Source organism: Gopherus flavomarginatus, chromosome 3 (genome assembly GCF_025201925.1).
Source record: "Gopherus flavomarginatus isolate rGopFla2 chromosome 3, rGopFla2.mat.asm, whole genome shotgun sequence".
NCBI lineage: Eukaryota > Metazoa > Chordata > Testudines > Testudinidae > Gopherus > Gopherus flavomarginatus.
In genome coordinates, this window is record NC_066619.1 from 27440102 (window position 1) to 27466422 (window position 26321).

The following is a 26321-nucleotide window of genomic DNA, read 5'->3' on the forward strand; positions in this document are numbered from 1 at the left end:
TTTGGAGTGGAGTTCTGGGAGAGGGTATATTTAACTGTGAGGGAGTCTGAAGGGTCAGCCCTGTGCCCAGAGGAGGTAGGCGGCTGGATGATGGGTTCTAGCTCTCAGGACGTAGTTTGAGTGCAGATCTGCACTTCAGGAGTGTGCCTAAGAGTCAGGGACCCAAGACTGAGGCAATGGCTTGCTGGATTCCATTCTGTCTCTGAAATATTAAAACATCTAGGTTCACAGAGAGCCAGAGGCTTGGATTCCCTTACAGCAGTCTGGTGTGTGGCTGGAAGGGAGCACCCAGCTAGAGCTGTGACTGCTTCGATATCACAGAGTAGTGCACTTTAAATGCCACATTAATAAGTTTTTCTATGCTTCAGTCTCTGTAGCATCTAATCAGCTCTAACATTAATTAATTATTGTTGCAACATACTTGTGGAGTAGGGAAGTATTATTTTTCTTTGAGTGTCCTCTGCGTATTCCCACTCATGAGATGCCCTGGCTGGTGTAGCCTGAAGTTTTGGAATCTGCTTTGAGCTATGCTCATCTAGTCACACAATATTGGCTTCCTTTGGTGCCAATTACTGTTTTGAGACTTACTTTAAAGAAATGTATCCAAGTGGGCTGTGTGTGTGAGAGAGAGAGTTAAACAGACCTCATGTGTGTACAACAAAACCATATTTTTTCTTATTTCCAGATGCATTGTTAGTCGCGTAGCAATTTATTGTCATGTCATATTATTCAAAATTGTGCTGCTATATCACAGTTCATAACAAAGTTTAAATGGTAATGTTTTGAAGGTAATTTATGGGTGGCGTGGGAGAATTACTAATCGAAACAGTAATAGGATTGGAACCAGCTGTGTGAGCTAGATAGGAAATTGTCCTTCCTTCCTGCAGTAACTTAGATATGTTGTAATTTTTCAGTTTTTTTTTTTAATGCTTGCAGTTCATCTGTGAATGGTTAGTTTATTTGCCAGCTGTAATTTTCAGTTTAGTTTCATATCTTAATTGGTGAACATATTTCTAGACTGAAGATTTCTTTATTGTTAGCTAAAGCTATGTATATAAATGTCTTTTTGATGCCTTTTAGAAGAAGTGTGTGGGTAAGCGCTTCTCTAAAATCAAAAGAACTGGTGAACACGAGGATCTGTGGATAACTGTCTACCACAGGTGGTTAGATTGTGTACAGTTAAGCTGAATTTCGGTGCCTCTTGCTAACAATATTGAGATCTCAGAGATCCTACTAAACGTTAAACGTTATTGGATTAAACCCTGTAGCAGCTCAGTATAGTAGGTAAATATTATCCTAATTTTAAAGATAGAGAAACTGAGGCCTAGAGAAGTGAAATAACTTGCACAAAGTCAAAGAGCAAGGGTTGGTCTACACACACTTTTTGTAGTGCTTTAAATATATCAAGTTAAAAACTGATATAAACCTTTTATTGTGCCTGCAGTTATATTGGCATTAAAAAACTTCAGTAGCTTATTTCTGTGAATTTGATATATTATAAAATTTTATGCTAGGATGAATCACCCTAACTCCTAAGATGCTTATCAGTCTCTTCCTGACAAGAAGGGGTTATTACTACAGTACTTTTATCTTTGTATGTGTTTCTAGGACATAGGCAATACTTGTCTGAGAGACTGTGGTTGAAGTAGACTTTTTTTCAGTTGTGATAACTAGTTTTATTTTAAAACTCCTCAACCAGTTGTAATAGATTTAACAGTCTTCCTATGTACTTGTGTGGTCTAAAAACATTAAATATGTGCATATCGTCCACTCTTTGAGAATGTTGGTCAGACCGTTGGCTTTTGAGAAGTATCATGTCACTACATTTAATAATAAATAAATAATAATAATTGGAGATATACCAATCTCCTAGAACTGGAAGGGACCTTGAAAGGTCATCGAGTCCAGCCCCCTGCCTTCACTAGCAGGACCAAGTACTGATTTTTGCCCCAGATCCCTAAGTGGCCCCCTCAACGATTGAACTTACAACCCTGAGTTTAGCAGGCCAATGCTCAAACCACTGAGCTATCCCTCCCCCCCAAAGTGTTCCAGAAGACACCTCAAACCACAAAAGAAAATCAGTGTGATTGCCATTCAGTGGTACAGCCCCTGTCCTCATAGCAGATGGTAATCAGATGCTCACAAACAAAAGCAATATTCTCTTTCTCTGGGCACAGCACTTTGGTCTCCTGACTTGTCAATCTGCTATGTCCAGCAAAGCCATTGACTCACTCCCGTATCATCCTGTCCTAGAGCCATCTTCAAAATCAAATGGCAGGACAAGATCCCCAACACTGAAGTCCTTGAGAGGTGCCAAATTCTTGGCATTGAAAGTATGCTCATCAGGTCCCGGTGGGTCAGACACATGATCTGCATGGAGGGTTCCCGAATACCGAAATCAGTGTTTTACAGCCAACCTGCTGTATGGATCGCCCCATCCTCAGATACAAAGACACCTTGAAGGCCAGCCTTAAAGCATGCATGGTAGACATTAAAATCTGGGAAAGAGTTGCACTGGAAACACCCAGATGGAGAGGCCATATCCACTTTAGAGGAGGGGCGTGTGAGGTCTTTGCAGAAGAGAGCATGACTTAACGACAGTGCTTCCAACTCTCCCTTCAACAATGAATACACTTATAAGACATGTAACCACATTTGGAAATCCAGGATTGGATTTATTTCCCGTATGAGAAGCCATAAAAACAAATAAACCCAGAACTTAAGTCATTACTAGCTGAATACTCATCCATTGAACTGATGGGAGAGTCCGTCAGAATCCATTAACAATTTTATTGGTCTTTACTCCATTGTTTGTAAAACTTGTGGAAAAAAAGATAAAAACTACTTTTCCTACTATGTGCTCTCAAGTCTCTTAGCAACTATTTAATTTTAACCTACTGCTGGAGAAAAGATAACTATAGCTGTCTTTTGGTTTGTTTCTTGAACTACAAAGGCTTAATTTTTTCACTGATGTGAGTCAGTATAACAACTCTGAAAGGTTTGCATTTGTAAAGGCTGGTGTCATTTTATCTAGAGCTCTCAACAATTTGCATAGACATGCAGTTTGAATTTCATAATTTATTTGTTTTAAGTCCGGACAAACCTCAAAAACAGTAAAGCCATTTTCTCAAATGAAGAAAATATGGAGGTATTTTTACCATTAAATTGTAGAATTGTAGGACTGGAAGGGACCTCAAGAGGTCTTCTACTGCAGTCCCTTTCACTCAGGGCAGGACTAAATATTATCTAGACCATTCCTGACAGGTATTTGTCTAAACTGCTCTTAAAAATCTCCAATGATAGAGATTCCATAACACCACGCTTTTTCTGGAACTGCTAAAGAATTTTTGGCTTCCATTAGTTTCTGTTGGTAGATCAAGTGAAAAAGCATAGGTGGTGTGTGAGGTATGTTTTTGTGTGTTTTATTATATCTTTTCTTAGCAAAGTATCTCTATAGATATTTTTGTTTCTTTCTCCTGAGTTAAAAGTATGCATTAAATGGTACCTATGTGAACAGGTCAGAGACCCATCCTTTGGTCTCATGACATGTTCCTTATCCTCTTTTTTGTTCCTGGATTCCTCCAATCTACCCCTGTGTGATTTCCCCACTGCAAAATTGTATGGTATAGAAATATAGATGTCTCCTTCAAAGTGGATATGAAATGTTAGTGGACTTCAAGGGGAAGGATATGTGTGTTTGAAAAGAAGCATTTGGCCCTTAGTTATCGGCTTTCTTTTCACTTCTAGTTTCAAAGGTCTACTGCCTTTCAGTTATTCTTTCTCCCTCCTGCCCCCCACCATGCCACAAAAGGGAAAGTTTAGCAAATTCTTAAAGAAGAAATAGTGAAAAATGTATGGTGGTGTTTTTGTTTGGTTTCACCTCAGGAGCAAATAATGGAGAATGCTGATTTGTTCACTCTATTGGGTAGAAACCAAGCATGGAAAGTTTCAGCCTAAAAGATTAATTTCTCTAAAAGTTATCAGTGAATGAAAACAGATTATAATTTTGAATTCTTAACTATACCTAGCACTACTCAGCCAACCACTATAATAGAATTGCATATATTGCCACCAAAATTAAACCATATCTTGGCTAAAACATAGGTACTTTCTTATAATGCATAGTGAACAGTGCACAGTAGTCTCTATCAAGTGAAAACTATTGTATCCATTTAAAACTGAGGGAGGGAGGGATGTTAGCTAGCAGAATATAATTTATCTGGAGTGTGGCCAGGACACTGGGGTTGAGGAAGATTATCTTATGGAAACTGCAATGGGATTTTTAATGACCACGTACAATTTTACATTTAAAGCCTTTTTATCAGAGATTATAATTTGCCTTGGAAAAGGCTCAAGTGAATCCATCTTTTCACACAAGTGAGAACAATTCCCAGCTCGTAAATATTAATGGAAAGGATGACTTCATAGATTGAGGGCTCATTATGAATTTAAAAACCATCTGAGTGATATTCCAGAATATGTGATGAAAAATAATCACACATCACCTCCCAACTTTTAAAGCTAATTATCAGAAGAAAAAGGAGACAGGCTCTGTATACTTTAGGAGTGTAATATTTATGTGTAAAGATACATTTGCAAACCATGCTGCAAATCTAATTGTATTACCTGTTGTTAGATACTGAACCAAAGGAGGTTTTTCAGGAAGAGAAACTGAGCAACAAGTGGCAAATGAAGGAAGCAAAGATTCTATGCAGTTGGTAAAGGGCTTAAAAGACAGTTCTACATTGAAAGTGACTATGTAAAAATGGCACTTTTTATCACAAATCTATAGAGTAAGACTTTTTTTCCAGTTTTTAATTCTCCGGATAGCACTGCAGACTCCACATTTGATAGAACTATGCATCATCAGCAAAATTGTTTACTAATTTCCATTCAGTTACACCTGTGGAAACCCATTGTAAGCAGGAGAGGGGGGTTTCACAGGCATAATAGAAGGCATTGTTTAAAGACAGTGAGGTTGCACAAGTGAGGTTGCACAGGGTTTCATCAGTCTTATCCAAACACAAGGTTTGGCCACTGAAAGGCAAGTCTCCCAATCCCTCGCTGGACATCGAGCGCAATCCCTGAGTTTTGGAGCCAGGAAGCCCTCCTCATAGTAATTACCGAGGCCATCGCCCTGGCCAAGGTATCTGCAAGGTCAAGGGTGGATTGCAGTGACATCTTGGCCACCAAGCAGCCCTCAGTGACAAACACCCAAAATTAATGACATGAAACCTCAGGCAAGTGCTCTTCAAATTTGGCCATAGCCAAATAATTGAGAAAATCGCATCTGGACAACAAAGCTTGCTTGTTCATGATCTTCATCTGCAATGATAAGCAGATGTATATTTTTCTGCCCAAAAGGTCCAAATGCTTAGACTCTCTGTCCATGAGGATGGACACGAACCTGCCCTGCTGAGCTCTTTCATTCACCGCTGTGACCACCAAGGACTTTAGGGCCAGATGGGAATAGAACCCTTCTTTCTATCTCTGTACAGACACAAAACAACTCTTCTCCAAAGTGCTTGGCCACAGGTAGTACTCAGGCTGGCATTCCCAAAGGGCTCTCGCAGGTTCAAGGAGCACCTCATTAACTGGGAGGGACACTCTCTCCAGGACAGAAGGCTGAAGAAGGTACACAAGTTTATGGGTATTCTGCTGGAGAAACTCTGCTTGAATACCAAGGGATTCAGTCACTTAACGCAAAAGGTTTTTGTGCTCCTTGAAGTCCTTCCAAATGGAAGGGAAGGACAAACCAGGTAGCACAGCATCATCTGGGGATGAGGACAAGGCTGCTTCTGACCCATCTTTGTCCCTCTTCAGGGACCTTTCTCACCAGACACTGCTCTTCGAGCAGGTAGCTCTCTGCTAACTTTGGGAGTAGTGGAGGAAGTTCCATGAGAACATCAGGATCACAGGTTGTACTCCTTGATTTCCTGATACCAAAATCCAAGGGTGAGATGAGGCCCATCCTCAGCCTCTGCGAATTCATCAAATATGTGAGATTCCTCATGATCACTCTCCACCTGTCCTCTCAGCTTTGTCTCAGAGTGACTGGTTTCCTGCTCTAGACCTTCATGTGGCAATTGTACCAAGTCACAGGAAGTTTCTTCACTTTGTAGCAGGAAAATGCACTATGAGTACATGATTCTCCCATTTGACCTGTCTTCTGCCCCCGCCCTCCTCCCAGGCGAGTTTTCACCAAAAGCATGATAGTGGTCGTGGTGTACCTCAGGGAGAAGAGAATCCACATCTTCCCCTACCTCGATAACTGGTTGCTGAAGGGCGGCTCCAGAGAGGAGGTTCTCACCCATGTCGACACCACACTATGTTTACTTAACGATTTAGGACTCCTTCCAAACACCGTGAAGCCAAGGTTGGCTGCCCCTCAACAAATAGAGTTCATTGGGGCCCTTTCAGGTTCTGTGAAGTCAAGGGCGGTCCTGTTGACTTACCACTTCCAGGCGATTCAACAACTGTGTCTCAGTTTGCAAATGCAACCATCCAGAACAATCCGAATGTGTTTGCGCCTGTTAAGCCACTTTTTTGCCTGCACCCAGGTGGTCCACTTCTCCAGGTTGTGTCTTCAGGCTCAGGCGGGTTTACCACCCTGCTTTGCATTTTCTGGACAGGTTGGTTTGCCTTCCTCCACCAGTCCTGGCATCGTTGCGCTGGTGAGACCCAGCACAATGTGTGCCGAGTCCCCTTTCCTTGGCCCTGATCAAATCAGTGGTTACTGAAATATACCTTCTGAGTTGGGGGATGCATCTGGACTTGTTGAGGACTGACGGCCTATGGCCAGAACAGAAAGCTTTGCTCCACATCAACATGTTGAAGCATTGGGCCATCCACAAAGCATGCCATGCCTTTCAGAATCGTATCGGGCATTGAGTGGTTCACATGCTCACCAACAATATCACCATGATGTGCTCGGTGAACAAACAAAGGGGGAGCCCAGATCACGAGCCCTTAGTTCAGGCTGAGTAAGACGTTTTCAGTTGAACCAGAGCTTTAAACCTTTATTTTGTAAAAGATTGCTCTGCCTAGAGGTGATCAACCTGAGGTAGTTCTGCAATGAAGAAGACTTCACCCCGGTTATTTGTCCATTTACCAGGAGTCCAGAGCCCTCTTGAAGATCACCTCAGGAGGATTTTCTCCCCAAGCCACAAATGGTCCGTGAAGGCAAGTGTCCTTTGGACTTTTTTTGGCAGTGTGGGATAACTCCATGATCGACTTATTTGCGATGAGGGGAAACAGGAAGTGTGACCTATTCTGCTGTCATGGGGGTCTCAGCCTGGGCTCCTTCTCCTACATCTTCTGCTGCAGCTGGCAGTATGCCTTCCCTCCTATCAGGGCCGCCCAGAGGGGGGCGCAATTTGGCCCAGGCCCCGGGCTCTGCAGGGGCCCCCACGAGAATGGCTGAGGCTCCCTCCCTGGCCCCACCCAACCCCGTCTCCACCCCTCTCCCGGAGCCTCTTCACATCCAGCAGCATCTCTCGACAGCTGCAGTGTGGCTCCGGCGGGGCCCCTGAGCTCTGCTCCGCTCAGAGCCACGTGGTAAGGGGGCGGGGCTGCGAGCTCCAGGCTGAGTGGAGGGAGCTGAGCTCAGCCTGGAGCTCTCAGCCCCACCTCCTTACCACGCAGCTCTGAGCGGGGCGGAACTCAGGCCCCGCCGGAGCCACGTTGCCTCAGTCGAGGGACGCTGCCGGATGGGCTGAGGCTCTGGGTGAGAGGGGAGCTAGGGGTAAGGGACCAAGACAGGAAGTCTCAGGGACAGTCGGGAGATAGGGAGGGGGCAGAGGTTGGGGGCGGGCGCTCAGGGGATAGGGAACGGGGGATTGGATCATGGGCGTTTTGGGGGTCTCTCAGAACTCAGCGGGGGGGGTGGATAGGGGTTGGGGCATTCAGGGGACAGGGAGCAGGGGTGGGGTCCCGGGGTGGTGGTTAGGGAGGGAGTCTCTGGGGGACGGTGAGGGGACAAGGAGCAGGAGGGATCGGGAATTCTGAGGGGGGGCGGGCAGTCGGGGCAGGAAGTGGGTGGGGGTCAGATAGGGGTCAGGGCCAGGCTGTTTGGGAGACACAGCCTTCCCTACCCTAAAGCTCATTCAGCAGTTTGATGCCTTCAGAAGAGCCAAGCTGTTAGTGTTTCCATTAGGGCTACCATCCCTTTCACTTCTCAAATGCCAAATTATAGTCTATATTTAATTTCAGTGCCATAGGGAGATTCATGTCATGGGAGGATAGCTTCATTTAAAATTAGCCACTGGGGGAGGGATCACATGAGAAGAGCAATATCCTTTCCAACCCTACCAAGGGAGACCCCGCCCCCCCCCCCCCCACATTCCCTGAGGCTCCAGAGGGGGTTAATTCAGTGGTTCTCAAACTTTTATACTGGTGACTCCTTTTACATAGCAAACCTCTGAGTGCGACCCCCCCCTCTATAAATTAAAAACACTTTTTTATATATTTAACACTATTATAAATGCTGGAGGCAAAGCGACGTTTGAGGTAGAGGCTGACAGCTCGTGACTCCCTGAGGGGTCCTGACCCCTAGTTTGAGAATCCCTGGGTTAATTTAATTTTAGCACCCTGGGTCCATTCCAATGCATGTGCTGTTTTGAGCATTTCAGTTTTCACAACATAGGCTCATCCCAGATTCTGAGCTCAAATGCTCAGTTCGTGAGTATGTACATAAGCTATTAAAGAGAAACGCACAGTAACCGTCTTCAGTTTGTGAGGGACCCCATGAAGCGAGTCTCTAGGAAGCAGATAAATGCATGGAGGTTAAGTCCATTAATGGCTATTAGCCAGGATAGGTAAGGAATGGTGTCCCTAGCCTCTGTTTGTCAGAGGGTGGAGATGGATGGGCAGGAGAGAGATCATTGAGCATTACCTGTTAGGTTCACTCCCTTTGGGGCACTTGGCATTGGCCATTGTCAGTAGACAGGATACTGGGGTGGATGGACCTTTGGTTTGACCCAGTATGGCTGTTCTTATGTTCTAACCTAAATGAACCCAAAGTTATGGAAACAGATATGAGTCAAGGAAGTCAGCAGAGTATCAGAAACCTGGAAAAATCTCTGACTGGATGGGCTCAGGCGTTTGGTCACAAGCTGAGATGGTTCAAAAGTTTTGGATTTTTTTTAAGCAGAATTTTTTTATTGTTTCTTTAAACAATCAAACACAGCAAGCAAGCTCATCCTTATCATAGATATACTGCTGGTTCTCGGACTTCCTTGCTCTGTCCCATGCTGCTTCTTCTCCTTCCTGATCTCCTCACACAGGGCTGTGGCCACACCCTACATCTGGCGATCAGCTGTCTGTACCTTGCGGTGTGGTTGCTGCATGGCTGAATGAGGAGGAAGAGCATTACTCGGAGACTGTCCAACAGATCCTACTCAACAGTAGGAAACCTTCCACTAGGATGGCCTACTTGGTGAAGTGGAAGATGTTTTCATTATGGTCTTTAGCCCACAAGGCTCATCTGTGGGAACTTTGATCCAAGAAACATTGGAATACCTGCTGTACCTTCAGAAATTGGGTTTGGCACTCAGTTGGCTGCGAGTGAACTTGGCAGCAATATCGGAGTTTCATTTCCCGATCCAAGGGAAATCAGTTTTTTCCAATGAGAATTCTGAAAGGACTTCTCTGCCTGCATCCTCTAGTCTGAGAGCTGGTCCCTTTGTGGGACCTGAACACGTTTGAGCAGTTCTAATGGGGGGTCCATTCAAGCCTCTTCTTTCCTGTCTGCTGCCCCTCCTGTCTCAGAAAACTGCGTTCTTGGTAGCTATTACGTTTGCTAGGAGAGTGGATGAGTTGCAGCCCTGGTATTGGGGCCTTCTTCTACGCAGTTCTCTAGGGACAAGGTAACATTGCTGCCATACCTGAAGTTCACATCCAAGGTGGTTTCATTTGAACTAATGTGTGTGCATGTATTTTTCCCCAAGCCACATTCCTCCCTGGAGGAACAATGCCTCCGTATGTTAGACAATAGATGCTATCTAGCCTTTTATCTGAACAGTTTTGTGTTTTGCCTCTCCTGTTTGTATCATATGCAGACTGCATGAAAGGACAGGCAGTCTGTGCAGACCATCTCTAGATGGATAACATTATGCATCAAGACTGCATATGAGATAGCATCATTTATGCCTCAGCAGATGTGAGCTCATTCGATGAGAGCACATGCAATGTCATTAGTGTTCCTCAATGACATTTCCATGTTGGATATATGCAGGGCCACCACATGGTTGTCCATACAAACATTTATGGACCATTACGTGATCACTGCTTCTTCCAGAGTGGACACTAATGTTGGAAGAACGGTTCTGCGATCCTTATTCAGATAGAGTCTGAGCCACACCTCCGGATCGGGGTACTGCTTGCAAGTCACCTAGTTGGAATACACGTCAGCATCTACTCAAAGAAGAAATGGTTACTTACTGTAACTATGGTTCTTCAAGACATGAGTCAGATGTATTCCATGACCCATCCTCCATCCCCTCTGCATCAGCGTCTTTCCCAGGACGTCTAGTGCAAAGGAACTGAGGGGGGTTCCAAGCCCATTCCCTTCCACCCTATATGATCCCTAGCCTCTGTTTGCTGGAAGTTGGGAATGGGCAACGGGGATGGATCATTGATGATTACCTGTTCTGTTTATTCCCTCTGAAGCACCTGGCTTTGGCCGCTGTCGAAAGACAGGGTAGTGGACTAGATGAACCTTTGGTTTGACGCAGTATGGCCATTCTTATGTTCTTATTCTGCTTTATTTAGCTTTCCCAAGGTTCACCTCAGGTTCAGCTAGGTTTAGTCCAAATTGTAGAATGACTGGTGTGCTCCTCATATTTTGTCTTGTCTTTTAAAGTGACTTTCTGGAAGGAGATCACCAATCTGAAGAAGCCTTGTGTTGGTATTAACCTATAGTTGCTTCGAGATAAGCAAAAGCTCCATCTGGAGCTGAGAAAGAAGAGACTGCAGGGAGGAGACACTGAAAGCCCAGCAAACAGGTAGAGGTGGAGTTACCTGCAACAAAGAGGCACAGTGGTCCAGATTTTGGACTTGTGATTTTCTCTGCAGAAATTGTTTGCAAGCTGAGACCAAATTCTCAACCGTGAAAAGTCAATTTAAAGGAGCAGGGGCTGCTGGCTAATTGAACAATATTTTACAGGTTTAAAAACTCATTAACATCTTAAAGCAATAAAAATGCAATGTTTTGTAGAAATACAAGGAAAAATGTTAATCAGACAGGTCAATTCCTGTGATAAGTGGGAAGGAAACTAAAGTTGCAATACCAAAGCTTTTGTTTATTACACTCAAGAATATCTGTTCAGATTTCTTGTTGCTCCTAGTAGGGTACGAATTCTCAGTTCAAATTCAACATTATTTAGCATGGCAATAGACTAACACAGAATCCTAGAAATGTAGGTCTGGACAGTACCTTGAGAGATTAACCAGTCCAGCCCCCTACACTGAGGCGGGACGAACTGTTCCTGAACATCCCTGTTTGTCTAACGTACTGTTCCTAAACAGCTGTTTGTCTAACATATTCTTAAAGCCCTCGATTCTACAACCTCCCTTGGAAGCCTATTCCAGTGCTTAAATATTCTTGTAGTTAAAAAGGTTTTCTTAATATCTAACCTAAATCTCACTTGCTGCAGATTAAGCTGATTATTTCTCATCCTGCCTTTAGTGGATGGGGAGAACAGTTGGTCACTTTCTTCTTTATAACAATGCTTAACATATTAGAAGATGGTTATCAGGTGCCCTCCCCGCCTCCTGTCATTTCTTAGGACTAATTATTCCAGTTTTTTAACCTTCCATCAAAGTTCAGGTTTTCTAAACCTTTTACCATTTTTGTTGCTTTCTCTGGATTCTCTCCAGTTTGTCCACATATTTTCTAAAATGTGCTGACCAGAACTGGATGTAATACAATACTCCAACTGAGGCTTCATCAGTGCCAAGTGGAATAATTACATACAATACTCCTATGAATACATCCCAGAATATTAGCCTTTTTTGTGAGTCCATCACGTCATTGACTCATATTCAGTTTGTGAGCCTCTATAAACCCCCTTTTCAGCAGTACTACCACTTAGGTAATTATTTTCCATTTTGTAATTATGCATTTGATTTTTCCTCCCTAAGTGTAGTACTTTGTACTTGTCTTTATAGAATTTCATCTTGTTGATTTTAGACTCATTTTCCTCCAATTTGTTCCATTCATTTTGAGTTCTTACTTTGTCCTCCAAAGTGCTTGGTGCCTTCTCAGCTTGTTGTTGTCTACAAATGTTATAAGCATACTCTCCACTCCATTATCCAAGTCCTTAATGAAAACATTGACTCGTACCAGACCCAGCACAGACCCCTGCAGGATCCCACTAGATCTATCCCCCGAATTTTACAGAGATCCATTGTAACCACTCTTTCAATATGGTCTTTCAACCAGTTTTGCACCCACCTTACAGTAAGTGCACCCTGTATTTCATTGGGATTCCAAGTTAATAACCCAAAGTTAATGTACAGTTTTATATTGAACAAACAATTTCTTTTAGTATTTATTCAAGCTTATAATTAAACTCCTAAGATGTTCTTCCTAGCACAAAAGTCAGCAATTGTCAGAATATACTACCTAATTTTTTTTCTTTAGAGTGTGAAAAATCCTTCTCTGGTGTTTCTTGTTTTTTGGAATTACATTACTGGAAAGTCACTAGTTACATCTGTACTTGTGTTCATATATAGACATTTGTTTTTGCAAGTTTGAGATATTTATAGTGTCCTCCATAATTTAGGAAGTTTAGAGTTACTAAAATAGAATGAGTCACATTGGTGAGGGTTTTTTTTTTTTTTTTTTGGTAAATATTTGGCTATTTTTAAGAGATGCTTTGCCAAGATATGTCCCTGGAGGTTGTTATCTTAATTTGTTTTGAATAATCTAAACAGATAGTTTAAATGTCAGGAATCCCTTGGACAGCACAGAGTATAGCACAATGAACCCTCTGACTGTGTTTGATTTTCAGGAACAAGCTGTTAGAATTCTAAGATTTATCAGGTGATACTGTGTACGCATATCTGTTGCTCTGCCTTTATTGTTAAGCAGCCAGAAATATGTTCAACATGAGTGCTTCACAACAAGAAACCTCTTTATGTGAACTTTGTGTTCATCTCAAAGAGAAGGAGACCTAATTACCACCACTTGGAGGTACTAGAGATTGAAATGAAATAAATGTTGGTCTGTCTTGAACATTTTATTTACTAATCTGAGGGAATTGTATGGGAAGCTTTTTTACTGGTGTTTCTTGGTAGCTTTGAGATAGTTAAATAAAGTTATGTTAATTTTTTTTGATAAGTGCTGTAACTCACCTAAAAGATGAAGCATAAACAACTAATTGAAAATAGTCCAGTTCCTTACTACTTAGTATGGTAGTGACAAACCTCCTTTTTCATATTTGTAAGGGCTCCCTTGCCTTGTAACACATTGAAAGACCCCACAAGACAGACAGGCTACCCCTTAAAACGACATTAAGTACTGAAATATAGACATAATTTTGAAAGTAAACCTGTTTTTTGTGAGCAAGCGTATAACATTTTTCTTTCACCCTTGCACTGAATATACTAAGAGCGTTCAAAATGCTGTTTTTGCTGCTGCTAACCAATGAAGATTCTTTATCTCTTTGGTGATGGAGGTTGTGCTTGAAAGTTGGTGCTTCCTCTGCTGTGGCAGATGCATAAATCTCTGAAACTTATCACTATCTATATATATGATTTTCCTTGCCTGCCTCCTGTTTATAAAATGCTCTAGAGCTCTTGGTGATATCAAGTACCATAAATTACTGATGAGCAGTTCTTGGTATCACCCAAACAGTAATTAAAAGCACTTTAGAATATTAAAGAGTCTCAGCCACTGGAGGCTTAATTAATAATACAAAAATAACTTTTTCTGGTGCTTTGTAGAGGTGGGGCCTGAATTATAAATAGGGCTCCAGATCCAAACTTCTTCCGTAAGGTTGCAGGTATTTGGATCTGGAGTTGTGATCCGTTAGGGTACTTTATGCTGACATTCAACTAAGTGGTCCTGTGGGCTGTATGTAGAATTATCCCCTTTTCTGAAAAATTGTCTGGAGTCTGAAAATGAGAACAAGTATAGGCTGTTTAACTAAGCACGTGTCTCTGATTTGAACCCTTCTCCTAAAGAGGCTATGTCAAACTCTGTATTATATTTACACTAATGACCATTTGGGGCACATAGAATGTAAATGGAAAGAAATTAAAATAGGAATTATTTAACCTTATGCTACACCTATGTCAAATAAATGTGCAACAATCTAATACAAGCAACTTGGATTGTGGTATCTGGTGTCTGTGAGTTTTGATATCCCTTGTTAAGGCTCTACCCTATGGACAGTTTTACTAATTACATGGTAAACTATACTTTAAAAAGTAATTTTTAATCAAGTTCTTGTAGTAGAAATTTATAACAACAGATCTGACATCAGAAAGATGGATTGTAACTATTTTAGAACATTAAGTAATGCCAGTTAAATTAGTGTTTTGTGAATGGTTCAAGTGACCTTCATTAAAACTTTAACTTACACAGACTGAAATTCCTTCAACTTTACTATTTAGAGTAACTATTTACATATTTGTAACAGTTGCTAAATAGATGTTTTAGAGTTCTTATAAATCTTCTGGGGCTTGTAAATGGCTTTAGGTCTATATATTGGGTTAAAACAAACTGCTCTGAATTACATCAGATTGACTACGTCGCATAGCTTGACACAAAAACTGTCCTAGTGGCATGCTTGTGGTCACAGTAGAGCTTGATATAAATCTTTAAAGCCTATCCTTTGTCCTAGCTACATTATATATAACATGAATTGTTATGATGTAGTTTTAGATTGTTGCATTAAATGTGTAATAAATAATACTTGACAAATTCCAATGATTTGAGAGAGAGTATGATTTATTAACAGCTGTAAGTGAAGATTTTACGGTCTTTGGGATCAAGGGCCCAACAGGAGAAGTTTTATTTTTTCTACTGGACAAAATGGAAAAAGAATAATAATTTAGATTTTCATTAGTTTTTAATTGTTTCACTTCCCTTAGGTATATGTTCATTTTTAAAAGATCCCAAATTGTAAGGTTTCTTCTCATTGAAACTATAAGAACCCTACATGGAATTTCTCCTTAAATACTTAAACCCTATCCATTATTCTGTTTAGAGTACTGCTACCTCATTAATGTCATATACATATTTTAAAACATTTTATGCTGAAATGATTTTACTCTCAAAAACATTATCAGGAAAAAGTAGAAATTGGTTTTCATTTCCTGTTCAGGGTAAGCAGCTTATTTTATTGCAGTGGTTTTCTTGATGTAATGGCAATAGGCTGCATCCATAAAATTGTATCTATTTTTTTTTTGTTTCAGAACCCTATCAAGAAAATTCCAGACTCTCATGAAATTACACTCCAGCACGGGACCAAAACTGTAAGTGATCATTCCTAGACTTTTTATATCCTTATGGATTTCTCCAGAATTTTTGAACCACTTATGACAAATGAGATAAATATATAATTGGTGGCAACAGCCATAAAACTTAAAATGAAATACAGTAGGAAAAGGTGAGTAACCTCTGTCCAGCTGAGTAGCCACCAGTGCCAATACAAAGTTCCTTTCTGGACTCTGCAGCCATGAAGATAAGCAACTAAAGGCCTGATATTTGGAGATGAAGATTTAGGTCATAAAGACTGATGGTTGCAAAATGCCTTTTTTTGGGGGTAGTGGCTGCTGATATCTGTAGTTTGGGGCTGTGGGTAAATCCTTAACTGGAAAACTGGATCATAAGAGCTGAATGCTGTTGGGAAATAATTTAAGCTCCTTCGTTTTCTTTCCAAAAGGATTAGGAAAAAAGCAAATGACAAGAAGTCCATGTCAGAACACACTGAAGTCTTGATGTTCTTGTGGGTCATTCAGAATTCAAATTGAAGAATTCAAATTTTCTGCCTTGAGAATAAAACAAAAATTAGTGGTAGTATAAAAAATTTAACTGATGAGACAATCCAAGTCCCAGTAACGATGTCCTTTTGCACATTTATCATACCATTCACAAAAGAACCCTCTTGAGTGAACCTTATGACGTGCAGTTTTTTACCTTTCAAGATTTGCAGTGAGTGAAGCAAGGGGCTCGCTTTCTCCTGCAGACTTCTTACAGATTCTTCCTCTCAAGGAGGATGACTATTTTGCCAAATTTCATCTTTTCCTTCAGTTTAATACAGGAGCTGTAATACTAATGCTAATACAAATGTAACATTCGTGGCTAATAACCACTAACCTCTAAAGTGTGTGAATGCTGTCTCAAGAGAGAAAAATCCTTGAGCTAGAATAACTCCTCAACCAACATGGTTAGAGTGGTCCTGCTTGTAGGGCAGACTGTCTTTCACTAGGTTTTCTTGGTGGAGCTTCATAAGCAGTTTGTGATTTCTTTTGACTGTTCACAGCAGGATGCTGTGGCACCAAACTTTCCAAATTTTAATACCCATGTAAACCTATAGCATTTTTTCCAGTTCTGACGTATCTCTGGTGGAGAAGCTGTTGAATACCTGGGATTTGAGTGAAGTGTCAGGAGGACTTCCATGAAAATAGTAATCCCTGCTGCATACTTTTTCTGTATGTGTAAATGATAATGCTTAAACATTTTTGAATTTTTAAGTGTGTGTATGTATGAATTTATTGTATAAAAATGTCAGGGTTTTAACGTGGCTTTTTACACTCATCACTGAAATGATTTTTTTTTTCATACACAGCAGTTAAATATGGTATTTAAAATGCTGGTGCAATAAAACCTTCATGATACCAGGTCAGGAATGTCTTTCTCGTCTGGGATAGCTCAGTTTAATCAATGACTCTACACATGATAATATTCAGACTGTGTTATTTCACTAAAACAGCATGTTCCTTTTTTATCCCCACTGTTCATTTTTAGTGCATTCTTACTTTGTGTTAAATACAAAAATATTACAGCATAATAAATCAGAGCAAATCAGATGTGCCCTACTCTGAAATTCAGGAAAATTCAGGAATCTTGAAAAAACATCTTAAAAAAACCTAAGTTCTGATCCCAGCTCTGCCACTTATTTGGTATGTGACCTTGGAAAAGTCCCCTAATCAATCTGTCTCTCTCCTTATGTGTGAAATGTGAATAATTGCGCTTATCCACATTTTTTTGCGCTTATCCACAATATTTTGACATCTGTGGGTGGAAAGCTGTGTGGAATGTTTCAGCTGTGAGCTCTTTGGGGTAGGGGCTGTGTTCTTGTGTGTGTGGAAGGTACTTAGCATATTATAACTCTTTTTTTCCCTGTCACAGACACATAAGTTTCTCATCTGCTTTCCTCCTGTAATCCCTTCATTTGCTCCAGTGACCCCATCCTATCTCATCTCCTGACCTCTAGTATGCCCACTTTCATCCCCTTCCTCACTCTTTATCTGAACACCTGGCTTTGCTCTGGCTCCTCTCCTCACAATACAAGCGAACTTTAGTATCTTCCATTTTAAAAGAAACCCATCCCTGACTCCACTTGCCTTTCCAACTACTGCCTCATCTTCCATCTCTCTTTCATCTCTAGGATTATAGAATATGTTGTCTACAAAAGCTGTCTGGAGTTCCTCTCCTCCAATTCCATCCTAGACCTTCTCCGATCTGACTTCCATTCCACCCTTTGCACTACAGTGAAACCACTCTTGCCAAAGTCTCTAATGACCTTTTCCTAGCCAAATCTCAAAACCAGTATTCCATCCTCATCCTCCTTGACCAGTCAGCTGCCTTTGACCATACTCTTCTTGAGGTCTTACCCTGCCTTTGCGCTATCCTTTCCTGGTACTCCTCCTACCTCTCTAATTACTCCTGCAGCGTGTCCTAGTTCAGAGGATCCTTCTCACACTCTCCCTGCAACTTTCTGTAGGGTCTCCATAGGTCTTTGTCTTTGGTCCCTATCTCTGGGTAATCTCATCTGCAAACAGAAATTCAGCTACATCTCTGTGCTGATGACTTACAGATCTGCCTCTTTACTCCCAACCTATCTCCTTTTGTTCAAACTAAAATCTTGGCTGTCCCCTCGTGGATGTCTAGCTATCAGCTCAAACTCAGCATGGTCTAAACCAGCATTTCCCAAATGCAGCCATTGTGGCTTTAGGTGGCCACCAGGAGCTTTTCTTGCAGCCACAGCCTCCTGAGTGGTGATGGGTGGTGGTGGGGTGGGCAAAGCAGCGGCCCCTCCTCAGTGGCCACCAGCAGTGCTTGTAGCCTGCCCCCCCTTGGAGAGAGACAAGCTGGAGGTTCAGGTAGCCAGTGAGTTCCCCACCTTCTGGGGAGCAATGGAGTTGGGCTTCAGCCCTGGAGTGGCTGGTGGCAGGCTCGAGCCGTGGAGCTTCAGTCTCCATCGCCAGCCCCTGTCCCCTGGGTGTGGGGCTTTGGGTTCCATTGCCGAATTGCATGGTGGTGGGCTCTGGTCCTGAACTCACCCCTCACCCATCATCCCTGGCCTCCACTGCGTCTCTCAGTGCCTCATCGCCCCAGGCCTCTGCTGCCTCTGTAACCGTCTCCCCTCCAGCACTTAATTTGTCCCCGGGCTTGCCGGGGCTGATTAAGTCTTCTATGAAAAGTGATATTTGTATGTTTGTTCATATTACTTTTCACAGCACACTTAGTAGCCAGTTCTGGTGTCCCTGGTGTGGTGGTTGGATCCAAACTCAGTGTTGACTGGGGTACCCTTCGCAACCCCATAGCCCACAATGACTTTGCTATCAGAAGCATCGGATTTGGGGTGGGGTGCCTATATTGGCAACCTCAAGACCTAAGAATGAATTAGATCTTATGCAGAATCATACATGTATAAAATGTGCCTTTCTTAATTGTTTATAACCTTTAGAAAAACTAGTTTCCTATTTTGTGTGAGGTGCTATCTACTTCTGCAGTACGTTAGATTAAATTACCTGAGAAATGAATTATGTGTTCTGTACAACTGTTTGTATATCAACTAATCTGCTGGAACATCTGTGATAATATAGATTAGTTCAGATCACCACTGATCAATTTCCCATTGTATTGTGCTGCTACTGGTCAACTGAATAATTGGAAAAGATTAAAAATGAAATGGACACATCTTTTTGAAAAATATTGTCCAGCCTTAAAGTAGTTTGAACAAATTCTCAAAATATGTTAGAACAGAACACAAAATTTATCTTGTGCTCATTTGGATGCTGCTTAAATATAGATGAAAGGTATATTTTATAAGCTTGATGGTTTGCCAGGGTTTCCTAAAAACCTTATATGATTTGCATTTTAAATGAATAGATTCTTGATCTTTCAACATCTCATCTTCTTAACAGTACTGTTTGGTGTCTGTTGGAAGTTCCTTTGAAAGACACTTTATTTTTCAGACCTGAAGTGATTCAGTTATGGCCTGCGTAAACAGTCTGAGTGCACTTTGCGTAGTTGATTTGCTGTATATCAAAACATTTATGGAAATATAAAAATAACTTATTTTTTGGTTTGCTTTCAGTCAATATTTTAAATATACTTTTAATTTGAACTAGGTTATATATACTATAAAGTTTTAGTACAAATGTCTGGCATTATCAATGCTTGTAAAAAAATAAAACAACAAAGGCACAACATTGTAGAGAACAGGTTGTATTATCCATGTCCAAGTTATGGAGTGCTGCTTCTTTAATGCAGTTTCTATATTTGTGTGACATTTTAAAATGGAAGTTGTCATTTCTAATTAAAATGTTTATTGTTGGGAATTATAGTCTGGGAAGCCTCTTAGAAACATTTTAACTACCTAAGAATGTGGCTGTCATCAATTTGAGAAGAGGTGAGATACAGATTAGGCATATACAGTACAAATAGATTGGATCAAATGAACAAAACAGATCACTGGAAAAAGCAGTTATTCCACAGAAGGGCTATCCAGTTTATTTATAATGAAATTACACATCTACACATTCATACAGTAAAATGTCAATCCTTTAAAAATGAGTGGAACTCATTATCTTTTTTCAGGACATAGTCAATGGAGTTTCATTTATTAAATATATTTCATCTAAACTTAAATATCCCATCTGTATTTCTTCAATCTAATGATTTTAGGCTGATGATGACTGTATTCCTGTGCAGCTGAAATGAATCAGAAAAGATTTCCCAAGCTAAAGGTTCTTTCCAGAAACCTGATTAATTTTCCAGTTGCTTTGCTTGTATAGAGTAATAGGAGTTACTTTTTCCCAAAGAAACTGCAGAGATAAATTTTTCCTGACAGCTTTGACTCTAGGTGAGCATGGGAAAAAGAACATAAAGAGATGTTCTGAATATCATGCTTTTTAACTTTTCAAATCACAGCTGGGACAGTATAGATAGTAATTGTAGCAATGGAGCCCATTTTCGAATATTACCTGAATGCATGGTTAATATGGGGTTTGTGCACAGGCTCTACAGTCTACAAATCCTAAACAAGGTGAATGGTGTGCAAAGATGTTTAAATTATTAAATAATTAGCTTTTCCAGAAATGCGAAATCATTAAGTAGTCACATTCTGTTTATCATTGTCCTAAATGTGAAATTTATCCTAGTGGACAGGGCCTGAAGATTATGTGGTGCCTGGGACCTTTTGATGGCCCCTTGTACAGTGATATATTTAAACAGTTTAGGGTAGAAAATGAAGAAAAATGCTGTATCCAATTGAAACTCCATGGGGAATTTAGGTAAGCAGGATATAATAGCCAAATTCCAGTTTGTGTAGAGATCCTGGACATAAATATCTGCTCTTGTGAAAAATATAATGGGTTATCAGGGTTTTTTATTAATATCTCACCTGAAAGATGGCACTTCCAGCAGCAGCACACTCTTAAAATTATGCTGGGTGATTGGATTAGTACTGACTCAGAAGAAAGGAAGTTGCGTGATTAATCACTATCATCACTTCCTACACAACTTGAATTTTTCTGGTAGGTCTCAGGATGGAATCTCGGACATGTATAATGGTACCCAGAGATACTGGTGACTTTGACATATAGCACTTTTGGAGAAGTCTGCTTTCACATTTAAAAAAATCTGGAAATCTCACCACAGGTTTCTATGCTTTTGCTACCAGAAAAAGTATTTATAGCTCCATATATACACTTCCCTATGAATTCTCTACTACTCCCACAGAATTTACAGAAAAACATATACACCTCTACCCTGATATAGCACTGTCCTCAGGAGCCAAAAAATCTTACCGCGTTATAGGGGAAACAGCGTTATATCGAACTTGCTTTGATCCACTGGAGTGCGCAACACCCCCTCTGGAGCGCTGCTTTACCGCATTATATCAGGTCGCGTTATGTCGGGGTAGAGGTGTGTGTGGTTAGAGCCTTCCACCACTGGAAGGGAATTCATGTATTACCTTTTCTTGATATCTTGTTAGCAAGGGGTTTGTTGCTGCAGAAGGTCATGGTTCTTCTTCGAGTGCTTGCTCATATCGATTCCAATTAGGTGTGCGCACGCGCTGCGTGCACGTTCGTCGGAAGATTTTTACCCTAGCAAAACTCGGTGGGTTGGCCGGGTCACCCCCTACAGTGGCGCCGCCATGGCGCCAGATATATACCCCTGCCGACCCAACGGCCCATCAGTTCCTTCTTACCGCCCATGTCGGTCATTGGAACAGTGGAGCGCAGCTTCGCTGATCTCCACTTCCCTAGCTACTCGTAGTTCTCTTGTTATTCTTGTGTATATAGTTGAAATTTCTATAGTTGCAGTTAATTCTTGTTCGTTTTTATAACATTGTTAGTGTATATAGTTAAGAGGGGTTCGGGGATTAGCCCCTTCCCCGCCCCCAGTGCCGGGGCCCATGCCCGGTTCACCGGGTTTCAAACCGTGCTCAGCCTGTCACAAGCCGATGCCAACAGGAGATCCCCATGACTCCTGCCTTAAGTGCCTGAGGGAATCCCACCTCTCCTATAAGTGCCGGATCTGCAAGACTTTCAAGCCGAGAACGAAAAAGGAGCGGGACTTTCATCTCAAAAAGCTCCTGATGGAGGCAGCTCTTACTCCTCCGCCCTCGGCACTGAGCGCTGGACAATCCAGTGGCAGAAGCGCTTCTTCGGCACCGGATTTCACCGGTACTGCTAAGGCCTGTCGGCACCGACCATCGTCGGCACCATTCTCTCTCCCTGCGGGTGAAGAGACATAAGACTCTCGCTACTTCCGTGCCACTGCACCGCAGCCAGAGCACCCGACTAGATCGAACTGCCTGGCACCTACACCTGCCGCGGCACCGACAACGTTGGCACCGTCTATTCCGGTCCCGCAAGGGCCATCGAGTCTGGTACCTGAAAGCTCCCCGGCAAGAGCCGTGGTTGAGCTCACTATTCCCTCCATACCGGAGACATTTTCCACAGCAAGGAAGCTGATTGTGATGACAGAGTCTGCCCTACCTCAACCCCCGGCACCACAGGTGCGGGTCATACAATCTGTAGGCAAACCGGCCTTGATGAGACCACCCTCTGTCGGCACCACAGAGCAGCACCACTCATGATCGTGATCTCACCGGCGTTCTCGGTCCCGTAACCGATCACGGTCCCGACGCTGATCGCAGTCCCGGCACCGATCCCCTTCTCGGTGCTGATCGCACTCGCGGCACCGATCAGCGTCCCGTTCACCAGCCTGGTACTCTCAGCACCGATCCAGCTCCTGGCACCGTGACTCTCGCAGCCACTCCAGACGCCGAGCTTTGAGATCCCGGTCGACCTCCCGGCACCGCTCCCGTCTACGTCCCGATCTCGTTCCCGGTACCAGTATGGCTCCCGGTACTGATCCCCGGTGCCACACAGAGCGAGATCAGTCCTAGAGGGAGACTCATCCCAGGGAGTTTCAGCTCCTCGGCCATCCCGACACGCATCGGTGTCCTCTCATGTGGACAGTTCCTATGCACAGGACCGTGACTCCGATGTGCCCACCAGAATCTTCCAGGAGACCCAGGCCCAAAATCAAGGCCCCCATCAGTGGTCATTCTGGACACGTTGGGCGTATCACCAGGCCCAAGGTGTACCTCCAGTCCTATCTCGCTCTGCTCCATCAAAGCATCGGGTGCCAGAGGCAACTATCAGCCGCCCCCCTCCTACCGGTATGGAGGAAGTGCCTGTTCAGGCTCCAGACTCCCAGATCCCGCTGGAGCCGGAGGTCGTCCAAGAGCAGGAGTCCACACAGGACCAGCTTGTCCCTGGCCTCTCCTCCTCCTCCTCTCCTGATGAGGCGGTGGTGGGGACATCCTCCACAGGCCCTCCTCCAATTGACCTGAGGGCCCATCAGGACCTCCTGAGATGTGTGGCACTCAGTATGAATCTCCAAGTAGAGGAGGTGCCGGAGATAGAGGACTCAGTGGTGGATATTCTGTCGGCTGACGCCACCACAAGAGTGGCCTTACCATTCATCCGGACGATCCAGGCCAATGCTGATACCATCTGGCAGTCTCCAGCCTCTATTCCATCCGCTGCCAGGGGAGTTGAGCGCAAGTACATGGTGCCCTCTAAGGAGCGCGAGTACCTGTACGTCCATCCTCCTCCCTGCTCCCTTGTCGTACAGTCTGTCAATGAGAGGGAATGCCATGGCCAGCAAGCTCCGGCTCCAAAATCGAAGGAGGCTTGGCGCATGGGCTTTACTGGGCCGTAAGGTATACTCTGCAGGGGCCCTCCAGCTCTGAGTGGTAAACCAGCAAGCCCTGCTTAGCCGCTACAACTACAACACCTGGGCGGTGCTGGGCAAGTTCATAGAGTTAGTCCCTCAAGACTCCCGTCAAGAGTTGCTGCCCTCTTGGAGGAGGGGAAGAAAGTGGCGAGGACTTCCCTCCAGGCCTCGCTGGATGCAGCAGACTCTGCAGCCAGGACTCTGGCCTCGGGAGTTGCCATGAGACGCATTTCATGGCTTCAAGTGTCAGGCCTCCCGCTGGAACTACAGCATAACATACAGGACTTGCCCTTTGACGGTCGAGGCCTCTTTTCTAAAAAGACTGACCCTAGGCTGCAAAGCCTGAAGGACAACAGGGTCATTATGCGCTCTCTCAACGTGCACACGCCGATGACTCAGTGCCGCCCTTTCCGCCCCCAACCTCACCGCCCTTACCCTCCGCCTAGACAGAGGAAGGACTTTGGCAGAAGGCGTGGTCAAGCCAGTCGTAGACGGCAGTCAGGACCCCAAGGGGGCCAAATCAGGGTTCCTCCAAGCCACCTATGGGACCAAAGCAAAACTTTTGAAGGTGCGCCCGAGGACGGCGCACCAGTTACTTTCCAGAATCCTTTCCCTCCCTTTTACAACTGCCTCTCCTTTTTCCTCCCTGCGTGGTCCCAGCTAACTTCAGATGGTTGAGTCCTACGCACAGTGAAACTTGGGTACCACCTCCAGTTTATTTCGCCCCCCTCTTTCCACTCCCAATCCTCGTCCCTCTTCAGGGACCCCTGTCACGAGCAACTCCTCTTACAAGAGGTGTGGACGCTCCTTGCCATGGGAACCATAGAGGAGGTACCAAAGGATGAAAGAGGCAAGAGGTTCTACTCCCGCTATTTCCTAATCCCCAAGGCGAAGGGAGGTCTCAGACCTATCCTCGACCTGCGAAAACTCAACAAGTTCATGATAAAGTTGAAGTTCCGCATGGTATCCCTGGGGACCATCATCCCATCCTTGGATATGAAGGACGCGTATTTTCACATTGCCGTTTATCCTTCACACAGACGGTACCTCCGATTTGTAGCCAACCGTCAACATTTCCAGTTTATGGTCCTTCCATTCGTCCTCTCTGCAGCCCCAAGAGTATTCACAAAGTGCATGGCTGTAGTCGCCGCCTCCCTCCGCTGCTGTCGGATACACGTTTTTCCATATCTCGACAATTGGCTTATTCGAGGGACCTCCGAGGCACAAGTCACGCATCATGTGGACATCGTCAAGGACCTATTCATGAGTCTAAGCCTGATGATCAATACAGAGAAATCCACTCTGGTTCCCACACAGAGGATAGACTTCATTGGGGCCATTCTGGACTCCAATCTCGCCAGAGCCTGCTTACCACAGCCTCGGTTTCAGGCGACGGTAACAATTATCTGAGGCCTACAGAACTTCCCAACAACTTCGGCTCGCACTTGTCTCGGTCTCCTGGGTCACATGGCTACCTGTACGTTCATGACCAAACACACCAGGCTACACGTCCGTCCCCTCCAATCTTGGCTCCTCGGTATACCACCCAGGCAGAGACACCATAGACATAATAGTCACGATTCCCCCTAGCATCCTAGGCTCCTTCGACTGGTGGTTGACGCCCTCCCTGGTGTGTGCAGGGATGCCATTCTATCCGCCTCAGCCTTCTATGTCTCTGATGACAGATGCATCATCTCTCGGCTGGGGTGCTCACCTCGGCCATCTTTGCACTCAAGGCCTTTGGTCATCTCAGGAGCTGGCCTTGCAGATCAGTGTCCAAGAGCTGAGAGCAGTCTGCCTTGCATGCCAGGCGTTTCAACAGCATTTGCAAGGCCATTGTGTCTCAGTGTTCACAGACAACACAAAAGCCATATATTACATAAACAAGCAGGGAGGGACACGGTCCTCCCCCCTTTGTCAGGAAGCCATCCAGCTCTGGGACTTCTGTATAGCCCACGCAATAGACCTGGTAGCATCTTTTCTCCCAGGGGTTCGGAACACTCTGGCGGATCGACTCAGCAGATCCTTCCTGTCTCACGAGTGGTCGATTCGTCCTGACGTGATTCATTCTGTTTTCCAGAAGTGGGGCTTTCCCTGTATAGACCTCTTCGCTTCCTGCGAGAACAGGAAATGCCAGATGTTCTGCTCCTTCCAAGGCCTGTCCCCGGGCTCGATCTCGGACACTTTCCTGATACCGTGGACGAACCAACTGCTTTACGCCTTTCCACCATTCCCGCTGGTTCACAGAGTCCCGATAAAGCTCCGCGGGGGCAGAGCTCACTTGATCATGATCGCTCCAGCGTGGCCTAGGCAGCACTGGTACACCATGCTGCTCGACCTGTCGATAGCCAGCTCAATTACCCTGCCTCTTCGCCCAGATCTCATAACTCAGGACCACGGCAGACTTCACCACCCAGACCTGCAGTCCCTTCACCTCACAACATGGCAGTTGTGTGGTTAAGCCAGTCTGAGTTACGTTGCTCTGCCTCAGTACAACGAGTTCTCCTAGGTAGCAGGAAACCTTCCACTCGGTCAACGTATCTGGCTAAGTGGAAGCGTTTCTCCTGCTGGTGTGCAACGCATAATGTTACTCCCACCGAGGTCT

General features: G+C 43.7%; 1 protein-coding gene across 2 annotated transcripts in view; it reads left to right on the forward strand.

The window, feature by feature from the left end:
* Positions 1-26321, forward strand: part of WDR70 (WD repeat domain 70) — a 265622-nt gene that overhangs the window by 66527 nt on the left and 172774 nt on the right. For both annotated transcript variants that reach the window (XM_050943791.1, XM_050943792.1), the window contains exon 6: positions 15424-15483. In XM_050943791.1, the coding sequence (XP_050799748.1) occupies positions 15424-15483 (60 nt within the window). The remainder of the gene's footprint in view (positions 1-15423; positions 15484-26321) is intronic.